This window comes from Trachurus trachurus, assembly GCF_905171665.1.
Source record: "Trachurus trachurus genome assembly, chromosome: 9".
NCBI lineage: Eukaryota > Metazoa > Chordata > Actinopteri > Carangiformes > Carangidae > Trachurus > Trachurus trachurus.
This window is the reverse complement of record NC_139895.1, coordinates 18,463,462-18,476,913: the sequence shown is the minus strand read 5'-3', so window position 1 is coordinate 18,476,913 and position 13,452 is coordinate 18,463,462. Positions and strand designations below refer to the sequence as shown.

The 13,452-nt window shown below is 39.7% G+C and overlaps 1 protein-coding gene across 1 annotated transcript in view; it reads left to right on the top strand.

Annotated features, from left to right (window-relative positions):
* The first annotated feature begins 1,109 nt into the window (after window positions 1-1,109).
* The window catches only part of ipo11 (importin 11), a 121,005-nt gene continuing 108,662 nt past the window's right edge, over window positions 1,110-13,452 (top strand). The window contains exons 1-3 of the mRNA XM_083979549.1: window positions 1,110-1,253; window positions 5,466-5,566; window positions 9,449-9,521. Of these exons, the coding sequence (XP_083835675.1) occupies window positions 1,116-1,253; window positions 5,466-5,566; window positions 9,449-9,521 (312 nt within the window). The 5' untranslated portion in view covers window positions 1,110-1,115. The remainder of the gene's footprint in view (window positions 1,254-5,465; window positions 5,567-9,448; window positions 9,522-13,452) is intronic.

Genomic DNA, 13,452 nt, shown 5'->3' with positions numbered 1-13,452 from the left:
GACAAAACTACCGTTCCCATCCTTCATCTGCACTGTGCACACATGGACATTTTAGAAACCATGTGTAAGTCCTAACATGCCACAGCACCTCTGCTTCTTTCTACTGGTAGTACACCAGCAAGCAAACCATGTTAACTGAAATAAATGCTCATGTCCAAAAGAAGCACATGAGCTTGGCAGGTTGCAACATGAGCATGACAGGTTGATTCTCTGTTTGTTTGACTTGGAGGATGATTCCTGTGGCAGCTCCCAGGAGAGACATTCAACATTTCAGCGTCGTCCCAAGAATCCTGAAATTATCAGTCTCTGCTGTGGCAACTGATGTGTCCTAAGCACTGTTACTGTGTTTGTTCTTGTTTGAATTTGGCTGCTATTACAGCAGCACACAGTGGAAAATGGTAATGAGTATTTGTTTCTCTAGATGGCAGCCTTGTGCAATGTTTTCCCTCCATTTCTATTGCGTCTTACAAGTGATGGCACACTTGCACCACATTATCTCTGCTGGTCTCGCACATGACAGTTTATCTAGTCAGTTTCTTAGATAAATAATTGTTGGTTATCATACTCGGCTGATATGTGAAAAGGTGTGTTTTGCAATGAGCTGCTTCTAACTTTTTCTCCTGATTGGAGTTTCTTGACACAGTTTATTGGGGAACTCAGTTAGCTGATCTTCATCTTTTATTCTATCATTGACAAGTTCACCTCTAGAAAAACTTGTGAGCCCAAGTAGATCTGATAAGGCAACTCCTTTCCCCCCTATCCATTTTTTTCTTTATTTTTTTAGGCACAGAGGTGACTGAGGTTGAGAGAGACTCAGGTACTGCCTTTGAAACTGAAAAACACTTTTGGACGTATGACACCTTGAATACTATCTGGGACACAGAGCAGCTAGCACTGATTTGCAGTGTTTCTATCAGGTGTGCCTTTCTTTATTCAGGAGAGAACCATTTGTCTCTCAAGATGGTTGACAAAACAAACAAAAATAGATGATGGTGAAAGGAATACAACTAGCCATACCAAAAAAAGGAGATTCCATGTTATGGTATTTTTGCAGAGCAATGATATTCAGATTTTCTCAATTTCTTTCTCATATTCCTCTGCAGATATATCCAGCTATGGATATAGACAGTGCCAGTTCAGTGGTGCTGCAGGCCTTAACCCAAGCTACCAGTCAGGACACATCTGTGCTGAAGCCTGCAGAAGAGCAACTACGACAGTGGGAGACCCAACCAGGCTTCTACTCAGTCCTTCTGGTGAGCAAGAGGATATGAAATAACTGGAATAAGTCTGCAATTGTGAAAAACCTTTCTCTTCATTTCTAATGCATTTTTCCATGTAATTAATTGATTCAATGAGTGAATGAGGTGAATGGGTGTATGTATCAGCTTGATTGATGTCAGGACATGAACATTTTGCATACAATGTTTTTCTCAGTTTTCCACAATAACTATAAGCAACAAATCTGTGAGGTACTGAGGGCAGGGGGACAGGGCAGTGCAGAACAGCCAGCTGAGGAAATATGTGTTAAATGAGTACACTTTTTTTCTTTTTCAATGACCATGTGTGGTTGAGAAGTCAGTGGAAGAGTAAAATAATTCAACAAAGGTTAGCGTACCTACTAAACCAATGCTGGTCTGTAAATGACTACCAAGACATTTTAGGAAATGCTTGTCTCTGACATGGGCTTAAGTGATAAGATCTAGGCTAGTGATAGGATTTCAGTATCATCTTTGCGCATTCGGTAGCGAAATTGGCTCAGGATGTGTTCTGCCCAGCTAAGCTCAACGACCTATCCTATTCACAGGAAAATGTATTATTTTCTATATTTTCCTTATGAATACATTGTGGAATAGAGACTGCAATGTTCTTTTCTGTCAAAATACATCTTACATTTTCAAGCACCCAATACACCCATATATGATTAAATAAAATGAAATGTAGCTTGCTAAGCGTTTAATTTAAAATCTGGCTGAGTTTAATTCTTAAACATTATCATCAATGGAATATATTGTATAGGCCAGGGGTACTCAAATACATTTTTCGAAGGGCCAGAATTTTTCTTAACAGACACCTTGGGGGCCGCACATTCAAATAGGCCTAGATTGAAATTAAATTCACCTTTTTCGTCTAATAATTTAAATATTTTTTTTTATTTTACTTGTAAGCACATAATTTTTATTTATACACTTCATGGTGTTTTGTATGATATAAAATGAAAAATCTTGACATTGTCATATCATCATTTACATATCATGCTGGAGCTTTACACTGCTGACTTGTATCCTCATCATGCCCTGTGATTTTCAGCTTAAATATGAAAGGAGGCTGACCATCACAGGACATGTCTGACTCTGTTCTGAGGATACAAGTCATTGGTCCTGAAATGTGTGTTTCTCTTCTATAATACACATTCTACATCTCGGAGGCGACGTCTTTCCACACATGGGCTTCCTTCACCTGTCAAACTCAGTGGGAAACAGTAGGAGAGACACAGGCCGGTGGAACCGGGACACCAGGGACGTGCACATGACTATAGAGGGGCAGGGGCTCAACATCAGAAAAGGGCAGTGTACAATTTTTTCAGGCCTTGATATCAAAATAAATAAATTAAAATAAATTACAGTTACTATTTAGTCGGTAAAGAAAGCCTGCACGCCTTCAGGACTGCAGTCAACATGCTGGACCAATTTCCCAACTTCCCGAAACAGAGTCATGACTTCTGAACTGGTGGCTAAGGCTAATATGGTATTGGGTGCACATTAACATGGCTTGCAAAAAAAAAAAAAAAGTAGGCTAAGCCTACAGGCTACACACACAAAACCAAGAAATGACTACTGTGACTGCTACTGTGCATATTTCAGAACAGCAGCAATATTTACCACAGCAAAGTCACAATTACCAGTAACTCAATATCTGGAAACAAATTCAAATAGTCAGTGAAATCAAGCTGAGTGAGTGATTCCTCCTGTTGCTGTTGTTCACTACATTCAGGTGATGTTAGACAGAGGAGGGGGTGGGGCTTAACTCTTAACAAGCAGTCAGCTAAACAAACACAAATGGGCGCTTTTCTTAAATATGACTCTTATTAAGCTCATAGAATAAGTGGACGGCGACTTGTCAGAACCGAAGTTATGTTGGTGGATTTATAACTCACGAGATTCGACACAAGTCTCTCCACTGTCACGTCTCATGTGCGGGTTATCGATGAGGCAGCAGCTTCTCTCTCTCTCTCTCTCTGGACATGCTGGACGTGCATGTGAGGGAGCGCGCACCGCGGGGCAGCCCCCCCCCCCCCCGCCCCTCAGTGAGGGACGGAGCGGAGCAGCAGCGGACAACACACACACCAACGTACATACACAATACCGTGTGTATTACAAGGAAAAGCGTACGGTAGATAACCGTGGCATTTTTACAGCGCGGTTGTTTACATCGTCATGCACAACAGGAATGCATTTATTGAAAAAAAAAAAAAAAACATAAAAAAGGGCACTTTTTAATACGAGGCAAAAAGGGCAGGGGCTCAAGCACCCTTTGGGCCCTATGTGTGCACGTGCCTGCGGGACACAACAGCGGGGGAGAAGCAGGTCGTGCAGCTGTGCACCGCAGATGTGCACGAAAAAACAATTGCGTCTCATCAAATGCGCGCGGCTACGGCTTTTGAGTTGTGAGCGTGCATGACTCGCGGCTACATTGAATGGGTTTGAGCGCACGCAAAAGACGCTTCATCTGAACGGCCCCCCATGCATGATGCACACACAGTTGAACCAAGACGGCGGTGAAAACCCTGCAGTCCAGCCCGCTCCCCAAACACTCGCGCATGGTGATTTGGGTTCGTCAGCGTTATTGTATCCCAGTGCAGGGCCTCACAGGCACACACAAACGCTCTGCACGTGTTTCCATGTCCCAGCGCTTTGACTTACAGGTGCACGGAGCCCGAGAAATACAGTATACAGTAATATGTCAACTAGTAGAACTCAGTCGCGGGTCTGATTGGAAGGTTCGGCGGGCCGGATGCGGCCCGCGGGCCGCCTATTGAGTACCGCTGGTATAGGCTAATACATAGTAAGGGGCATGTGCGGTTATATTTGTTCAATCTGTTGTAGCCTCAGTTATGTATCACTGCAGGAGATTCAATCATATTTGTTAACAAAGAGAAACATAATAGGACTGCCCCTGTCACTCTTTGCTGCAGGTAAATATACAGTGTGAGGTGAAAGGGACAGTTGTTTGCCGGAGTTATGAATAGAGTTGGTTATTAGAGTTTGGCTTGGTTATCAACACAGCAAGTTTTCACTTTGTATTAAAGAAAGAAGCATACTCCCTCTCAAAGTCATGACTCAGTTTGAATCTGAACAATACCAGAATGAATACTATACCTTATTTTTTAGTTTCAGAGTGGCTTACACTTTCCCGAGTATGACATTACCCCCCCATAAACTTAAATAAAGACACTCAGAAACTTGACAACTTTCCTGAGAATCAAGTTTTCTTCACTATAAAAAGAATCCAGTGATGGTATAGTCTGTGTATTAGGTACATTGCAAACAGGAACTAATGTAGTAAGTGGCATGCTTTATGGTTCAAAATCACTGAAATGTAAACAAATGAAGGCTAAAAATACCATACTTGCATTGAAGCCCAACTGACTGAATACAGAACATTATAGAAAAGTGAACAGAAATTAGACAAGGAATAATTGTAAAGTACTACTAGTATGTTTTGTCATTTACTACTTTGTGCTCTTTCTCGCTTTTCTGCCTCACCGAAGAGGATAACACAGCAAGGACAGCACCAATAAATCAAATTGCAACCTGGGCAGCTAAATTCCAGTTACACTGATGTGTCTAATAAACGTTCCGTGGCAGTGGACAGGTTTTTCACTTGAATAATCAAGTGTAAAGTTACACCTGCAGCTCTGCTAATGGCCTTTAGTTCCCCAGATACAATAGATGGGGTGTCTCCTGTCTGCATTAGAGCAAAAATAAAACTTTAAGCCCTTTCTCATTTAAGTCACGTTTGTTCCTACACCTCTTCAGCCTGAAAATACGAGAGCCAAGATCCTAATCTCTGATATTACCGTGCTGCTCTTCCTGGAGCTCCTGCCTCTGCAGTGAATGAGAATGACTTTGGAGAACACAGTGACAGTAATCGGACGTTTTTTGGCAACATTTCGCTGATCAGACATTTTTAGCACTCATAGGAAATTAAACTACATTAGTGTCTTTAAATTCAATGTCAGTGTGTCCCTGTGTTTTAATGGAGCAGCTGCATAAAGTTTGGTTTGATGTCATCACGTTTGTGTCATTATTCTACAATTTAGTGGTTTAGAGTTGTTACTCTTTTTCTCTGTAGTCTGAGCTGTTCCACATCATTAAACAGAGTCAGTTCTTTAATTGCCTATCGTTAGCCACTTGTGGTAACAAAACAATGTAAAGGAAACATTTATATGTTTTTTTCCCCCACAGAATATCTTCAATAACCACATGCTGGATGTGAACGTCAGGTGGCTGGCTGTGCTGTATTTCAAAAATGGCATTGACAGATACTGGAGAAGAGTAGCGCCTCAGTAAGTGCCTGCTTGTCTCTCTTTTGCTATTTCTGTCAGCCTTTTCTTTCACTTTCCCATCTTTGGCTTTTTCTTCGTCTCTCCTCTCCTGCTCATCTCTATTATTTGATTCAGTTTCTCATTTACTCTTATTCTTGTCTCTATTCATCAGCCTTAATCTCTCAGCCCGTTCTTGAGGCTTTGTCATTCTCTTCAGATCGTTTTTGTCACAGATTTGTAGTTGCATTTTTCTGTTTTGTCTCTACTCCTCATTGTTTTCATTTCCCTATTGTCTTTTCTTTTAGCAGTTATAGCTTACGTCTGCAGTTCTATCTCCATCACTCTTCACAGCTTTGTTTCTCTTTTTTTTTTTACTTGCCATCCTGATTATTTATATCATTGTGCTCTGATTCTATACTAAATGTATTATTTTGTGTCCCTTTTGTGTGGTAGCAGATTGACTTTGAGTATTTAAAGCTTACAGCCTATCTTTGGGTACCTGACTAACCGCCTTTTGTTAGTTTTGAACCGAACATTTGCTCTTAAATTTGCAGGGCAGTGAGTGGCTGTAGATAATCACTTCTGCCTCAGCACTCTTTGATTTCTTCAATAGATTATTTTCTTTTCTCTAAAGTTTTCTGTTCCTCACCCAACTTTTCAGTAGTTCGGTAAACTGAGTTTCATTTGCTGGAGTGCTGAGTAAAGAGGTTTTCATCCTTGAGTTATTTATGTAATTACCTTTGGACCATTGCCATTAATCGTGGAGTTGGGTACTGTGTGGGACAGCACAATGGATATGGTGTCACTACATAAAGTGTAGACAACATTACAGTCATTTCTTTTGTAATTACTATGATTTAGAGTAATGTACTGCAGTTAGAGCTGCAACCAATAATTGTTTGCATTATCAAGCAATTTGGCAAAGATTTCCCCAATGTTAATGTTAGAGAATACAGAAAAATACCCCCCCCTGTCCAAGGTCCAAGCAACAGCCCTGAACCTGAAGATACACAGTTTAGTGTGATATTAATATTTTTTAGGTTTTGCATGAAAAATTACTGGATCGAATAATCAATATAGGTACCCATTATTTTTCTGAAAGTTGACTTGATTAATCGATTTTTTTATTTTAACCATACAAAAACAAGTAATCTAACAAATATTTAAACATTTTTAGAGGTGCATGTTGCAATCTCCAGTACATTTGCATTTTGTTTTGTAACTAACTGATCAATTGAAATTAAATTTAATGGACACGAGGTGCAGGCAATGAACAACAACTCTCACAGGTTTTCTGCTGAAGTTTCCTCATCTACAAAAACATGAATACACATATTGTCCTTTATCTTAGCTTGCTGAAGGAGAAACAAAATAAAAATTAATTAAGGAAATGTGGACTGCTGAGGTGAGTTTGTAGGTTAGGTGGCTAATTAGCTGCTCTGCAGGAACAAATCAAACAGCATGTAGAGCTACCCTCTGCTGTCACTTTAGTAGATGCCGGTGTAGTCCTTCCTCTTCGATACCACTAACAGTGCACTGTCTGCCAATGTCATGTAAGCTCTGCCAACTACTGTCAATCAAACACAAATGGAGACACAGAAATGGCTGAGAGGGCCGGTGAAGAATTTCAGATTTTTCCCCAAAATACATTTTTTTCTTTCTCTTAATATTTTTTTTTAAAGTATATTTTTTGGCTTTTTTTGCCTTTATTTGATAGCACATAGTGAGATAGACAGGAAAGGGGAGGCAGAGAGAGGGGGAATGACATGCAGGAAAGGTCTGCCCGACGCGGGATTCGAACCGGGGACGCCTGCGTTGAGGACTGCAGCCTCTACATGGAGCGGCCACTTTAACCACTGCGCCAAGCACCGCCCCTCTTTCTCTTAATATTTAAGATAACATTAACTTTTGCTTTAGACTATAGTAAATGTGACCTCAGTTGGATTTCAGGCTGTACTTGGACTCTATTTACATGTAAGATATTCTTCTTGCAGGTACATTAGTGATTCATTTGATGCAGCATCAGGATAGTAAATACTTTTGCAAGGATCAAACTGTAATCCCTTAAGTTTGGTTGTACCTATTTTAAGGCTTTTTAATTGTAAAACAGAATGGTTATAGTGGCTAAATGGATGTATTGATACTGCATGCAGCGTAGCTTAAAAAGAACATCCATCCATCCATCCTTCCACCCATCCACCCATCCACCCAACCTCCCACCCGGGTGGGCAGATCCCAGCTGACAGAGTGAGGTCAGGGTACACCCTGGGCAGGTTGTAAGTCCATTACAGGGTCTAGAGACAAACAACCTCAAACATTCATGCATGAGTTTTTAAGAGTTAACTTAATGTGCCTGTCTCTGCACTGTGGGGGGATGACCGGGCAGTGCAGTAACCAAACCACCACTGTGCCTAGATAATAGAGTAAAAAATAAAACTAATAATATATCATCACTGCACTGGCAGGGCTTCCTGGATCTTTTACATGTCCTGGAGCCATCATTAATGTTTTTAGTGCTACCTGTCCTCTTTCTACTGAGTCCAAAGCTCTACTGTGGAAAAGGTCAACTGCTATTTTAAAACTTGAAAAGCCCCCGCTTGTTCCTTTTTTATTAATGACATCTAGGGCTGTGCCCAAGCCTGTCATTTGGCCATAATGTTGTAATTATGATATTGAAATTTAAATTAATTACAGTCCATGGATAAACAACAGTATCTGTCAGCCAATAAAGTTATGTTCGTGTACCACCTTTCACACAGGATAGTACAATTCAAAGTGCCGTACAGATGAGAAGCTGATGCTAAGACATTATCAGTATCAGACTCTCTGGCAAAACAAGAATCAGGCGCACACACTTGCTTGATGTTAATATATCTTTTAATCTTCCACCCCATATTTCTTTTAAGCTTGCCTTACTGAGACATTCCTGAAATATGTGTGCGTAGTAAATCTTGTTTCACTAATTCACACTCTTCCTCCCAGTAATTTGTTTTCCACCCATATCTCTTCTCTCCCTGCCCAAGGTTACAGCATGATTCATTCTTGCCTCTTCTTCGCATCAAACACTCACCCATGTCGAGCTCCAGCAGCGGTTGAAATCGATGATATAACTTCAACATTTTGTGAAATGTTGTATTTATGCACAGCTTCACGCTGTCATGTTTTTTTTTTGCCCATATTCCCTACTCTGTCTGTGAAAACTGATTTTGGGGACCGCAAGATGTGAGTTGGAGAGGAGCGGGGTGTTTATCCAAAAGCTTATTGATTAAATCAGGCAGCTTGCATGTCCTGTACTATAGAGTGTTACACAGGAATATAATTGATTTGATCCCATAACAACTTGGCAGGTTGATGTCATATTCATATCTTCACTATATTAAAAAAATGCATGTTTAGAATTTGAAATGAAACAGTGAGGAGTCACTTAGGATGTGAGCTACATTCAACAACACCAGCACAGGTGGCACCCTGCTGTCACATTGTTACATGCACCGTTGCCTTTGGTGAGAAGGTCCTAGCTTTAATAGGTGGCTCTTTTTTTCTTAATTTGGGTAAAAGGTGGTTACTGAGAACTACATTTATTGTCCTATGTATTTTCTATTTATTTTTGTTTATTTGTTACATGGATCCCCATTAGATTAGATGTCTAGACAACCAGCCAGTCTTCCTGGGGTCCATAATCATAAGAATTACTACATAATACACTAAAGAATATATAGAAAGGCAAACAAGATGACAATGAAAATTATAGAAAGGACAATTATTCAAGTAAAGTAATTTCATTAACACTGATTTGTGTGTCTATCTTGTATGAAGCTCAAATCTTTACTCCCTCTTCTTTGCATTTTCAGTTTTTCCAGTGTTTACCACATCTGAACATATTTTTGGTTGGTTTGTTCACAGTGCATTATCAGAAGAAGAGAAGATGTCATTGCGTGCTGGTCTCATCACAAACTTCAATGAGCCTGTCAATCAGGTTAGTGACAAAATTGGGATACACTGTTTAAAAGTGTTTAAGCGTCAGTTACTGGTTGACTGACTGAAACTCACTGATTCTGATTAAACTACTTTGTATGAAACCATATAATTAACATCAATTTCTCACTTTCTAAACCTCTATTGTAGTCATTAATGGTTTGATCACACATTTGCCAAAGTTTTGCTTGAAATAGATTATTCATCATAATTAAGCTAGATCTGAAAATATTACTGTCAAAGTTACCTGTACTGTTGTAAAGTCAGATTTACTGAAAGATGAAGTCTAAGATCTTAAATGTATCAAGCATACTGCCCTATCTTGAAAGTGTGGTGTTGTAATATAGTTGTAAATATAAACCGAGGGGAAAAGTAAACACTTACGGTAATTGCTGTGGGACATAACAGATACCGACTTGATTGTATTAATTATCTGCTGTCTGTTTACATACTTCAGTATGTATTATCACTTGGGAAGTAGAAAAAACACACAAAACCCTGTGGGCAAGTACAGAAAATGTCAAGTGGCCTGTGTCTACCACATTATAAGTCTACCAAATAATAATTACACCTGCCCTGACATGTGACTGAACTGAGAAATGGCCACAGTTACATAATTTGGACAGGTAGACTCTGAAGAAAAGACTCCACACATTTTGTTTCCATCATTGTCTCTTTGTGTAGTGAAGGGCTGAAGTGAGAGGAGGAAGTGAACCTTTGGAAGCCCAGTCGTTCTCATTAAGGAAGTGATGTGAAGGCAGGTGGCATGAAATACACTGGCAGCAATTTGCAGATGGCGGTGGCATTTCAACCACCTGTCGACACCAAAACTGTTTTGATTTTTTCTCATATCAAAAAAAGAGAGTGAGAGCGGACCAGCTGTTCCTATCCAAACTAATGAATCAGATCCCAGATAGTAGGGGGAGGTTAAAGTAGCAGTTTTCATTCTTGTCTTAAGGAAATTAAAAAGCAATAACAAAGACAATGTCACTGCACTCTCATTCGTCCCCAGAAGCAGAAAAGTGATATAAATGCATTGCAGTGTACCATAGACACACTGTTCCCATCGGTGTGGAGATTATAAAGGCTTACCACCCAATGCTAGTGATAAGAAGGCTGTATCATATATTACATTCAGAATCCCAGTCATGTATAGGTCAGCAGTAGGGATGCACATGATTAACCGTTTAACTGTTAACCGATGACAAAAACTTTGACGAGTAATACTATTGATTCATTTTTAAAAAAAATTTTATTAGCTCCTTATGTCGTCAACTCATGGGGGCGTGCAGACTTCCATGTGCCTTCAGTCATATTTCGCAGCAAAAAGTGACACAGGAGGACTGACGGTATGTGCCAGTTAAGCGGCGCAGTCCCTATGAGGGAAGGTCAGACAATAAATGGAAAATGGAAAACCATTGCCGATTGCCCCGTGAGTGTTTTAAGCTTATCGGTTAATGGTTAATAATCGGTTAACGAGCGTCAGTTATCGGCCATTTAAAAAAATTCAAAATGCATCCCTAGTTAGCAGTGTGTTTTATGTAATGTAATATTTTTGTCAGTGTCTGTGTATGACTACATGAGTGGTATCACACACCATTCTCAGCTGCATGACACGAGCATTGGACAAACAAAGGCTACGTTTACACGGAAACGATCTGAACAGAACATGCAAAAGTAGCGTTGCGTTCTCACTTTTTATTCCGTGTTTATACGAGCGTTTTTGGGGTGGAAATCTGCGTGCATACGGTGACGCAAAAGTCTGTGGAATTCAATGTTGTATGCACGCCAGGCGCCAAGTCCACGGCTGTGTACAACCCATAATTCTTTTCTCTTCTTCTTCTTGATTTCCGTCAGGCTGTACGCCGGCCATCGTAATGCTGCCCTCCGTGCCCTCCACACGTCATAGCAATCGGAGCAGACTTTTGCATTTTCACCCTTTACATAGGGACGCAACGGCGGAGTGTTTTTAAGATTTCCTCTCTGGAGGGTGGTTTCACTTTTTTGCGTTTTCAAGCCCCCAAAACGCCGTCGCCGTCTAAATGAAAGGCACATCCGAAAATATTTTGCCGTTTTCATCCGCGAGGGTTGTCGTGTAAACAGCGCCTAGGACACATCCTTTTCAGCAATTGTAAGTTTTAGATGTAAGGCTGAAAGTGGCTCACAGGACAATTCCACTTGAATTAAGCTTAAGAGTAAAAAAATCCTTTACTGAGATTGATTACTGGCTGACTGAATGAATAAATGACATGCCAATGAATCAGCCACCAACATAAAAAAATGTTTTATCTTGAAATTGGACAGTGATCAATTTAATATTAGTATTTTGACCAAGAGGTAATAAGCCCTGAAAGATCTGAAATACCGGTAATGATTTAAAAACACTGATTGCACACATTGGGTTTTATATCAAGGAGTTTCTTGATACGCCATTCATTTTATAGTGATCAATAGAAGGCTGCAACAAACAAACCATTCAAGAATCAAGTAGAGTGTAGTTAATCTGTATCAGAGGACATGGTCGGTTGCCCTGAATGGAGCCATCCATCCTGATGTCTGCAGCATGTATGTCCCTGAGGGGCAGCTCACCAACATGAAGACTGATAGGGTCCACATGGCAAGAATGAATGCCGGTTCATATGTTTCATGTCAGAACCTCTCCTTGTTGATCTCCCAGCTCCACAAGGGGTTTTGCATGTTTGTCTGTGTCTCTGTGGGCTTTCCTACGTGTGGACAGCTGACACACAGTTATTTATATTTAAGGAAGTTCTGTGAACTCGGCAGGCTTTCTTCAAAAACATAATGACTTATTGACCCAAGAAATTAAATTTGCATGCTCATTGATTTTTACAACTTATTACTAAGATTGTTATAGGTACTTAGCATGCACATTAGTGTGCATGCAGTGCAATACATTCTCATTCTTTAGTTTCTAAATGATAGTGGGCAGAAGTGGAACAATATCTGTTTCAACACATGAGTGAGTTTCCATTGCTGTTTTAATCCTTGTCATACACACTTTAAAATAGCTTAGATTTGTGAATTAAGAAAGAAACTGCTGTCACAGTCAGATTTGACATTATACTTACTGTAGTACAGCAATCCATGTTGGTATAATTTTCATATTAACTTGGTAGTTTGGGAACTGTGTGATTTCTAGGCTCATACAGGGCCATTCACTTTATTTCCAATGGTATTGATGACGTTTGGTGTGACAAAACATTCAAAATTTCTCCCAGTGAAACACAACATTTCATCAATACAAACAACAACCTCTAAAGTGACTATAATGTTTTATCAATACCTCATGTAACAGAGTGTATGCATTTTAATGTTCAAAAACCACATCTCTACAATGTGTATATCAAGTACATTTGTGGATCTGAATGGATGTCTATGCTAATACAGTGTTTACTGTATGTACTGCAAAAAAAAAAAAAGTGATTTGGTAGGTATATGTATGATAAAAACATCAGCTATTAAAAATGGTGTTCAAATAATGATAGAAGTTTGAATCATTTTACAATGTCCACTATCTGCTGAGGTAAGTGTCCTTTTCAGTCTAGACACTTGACCTCTCCATTTATCTTAAATGATTAGGTGTCTCTTCCTCAGTAATTGTCAGAGAAATGAGCAGACTTGGATCTTAATGACTCAGCAAGAGCACTTAATGTTGTGTCAAGAAATATTATGACAAGTGAAGCTGTGACAAGGTCACATGACACATATTTCAGATATGATAAATTGCTAATAGTAAAACCTATGAACTTGTGACACATCCGTTCAAGTCCTCTGTTTTGGAAAGTTACTGAATCAATGTGACTGATTCGACAGAGTATTAACACTGGATTGCTTATGATCTTTTCATATTTTGTGGTTATTTTGTCTGTTATAAATGAGACAATAAAACTGTGAAAATGAAATTGTATGTA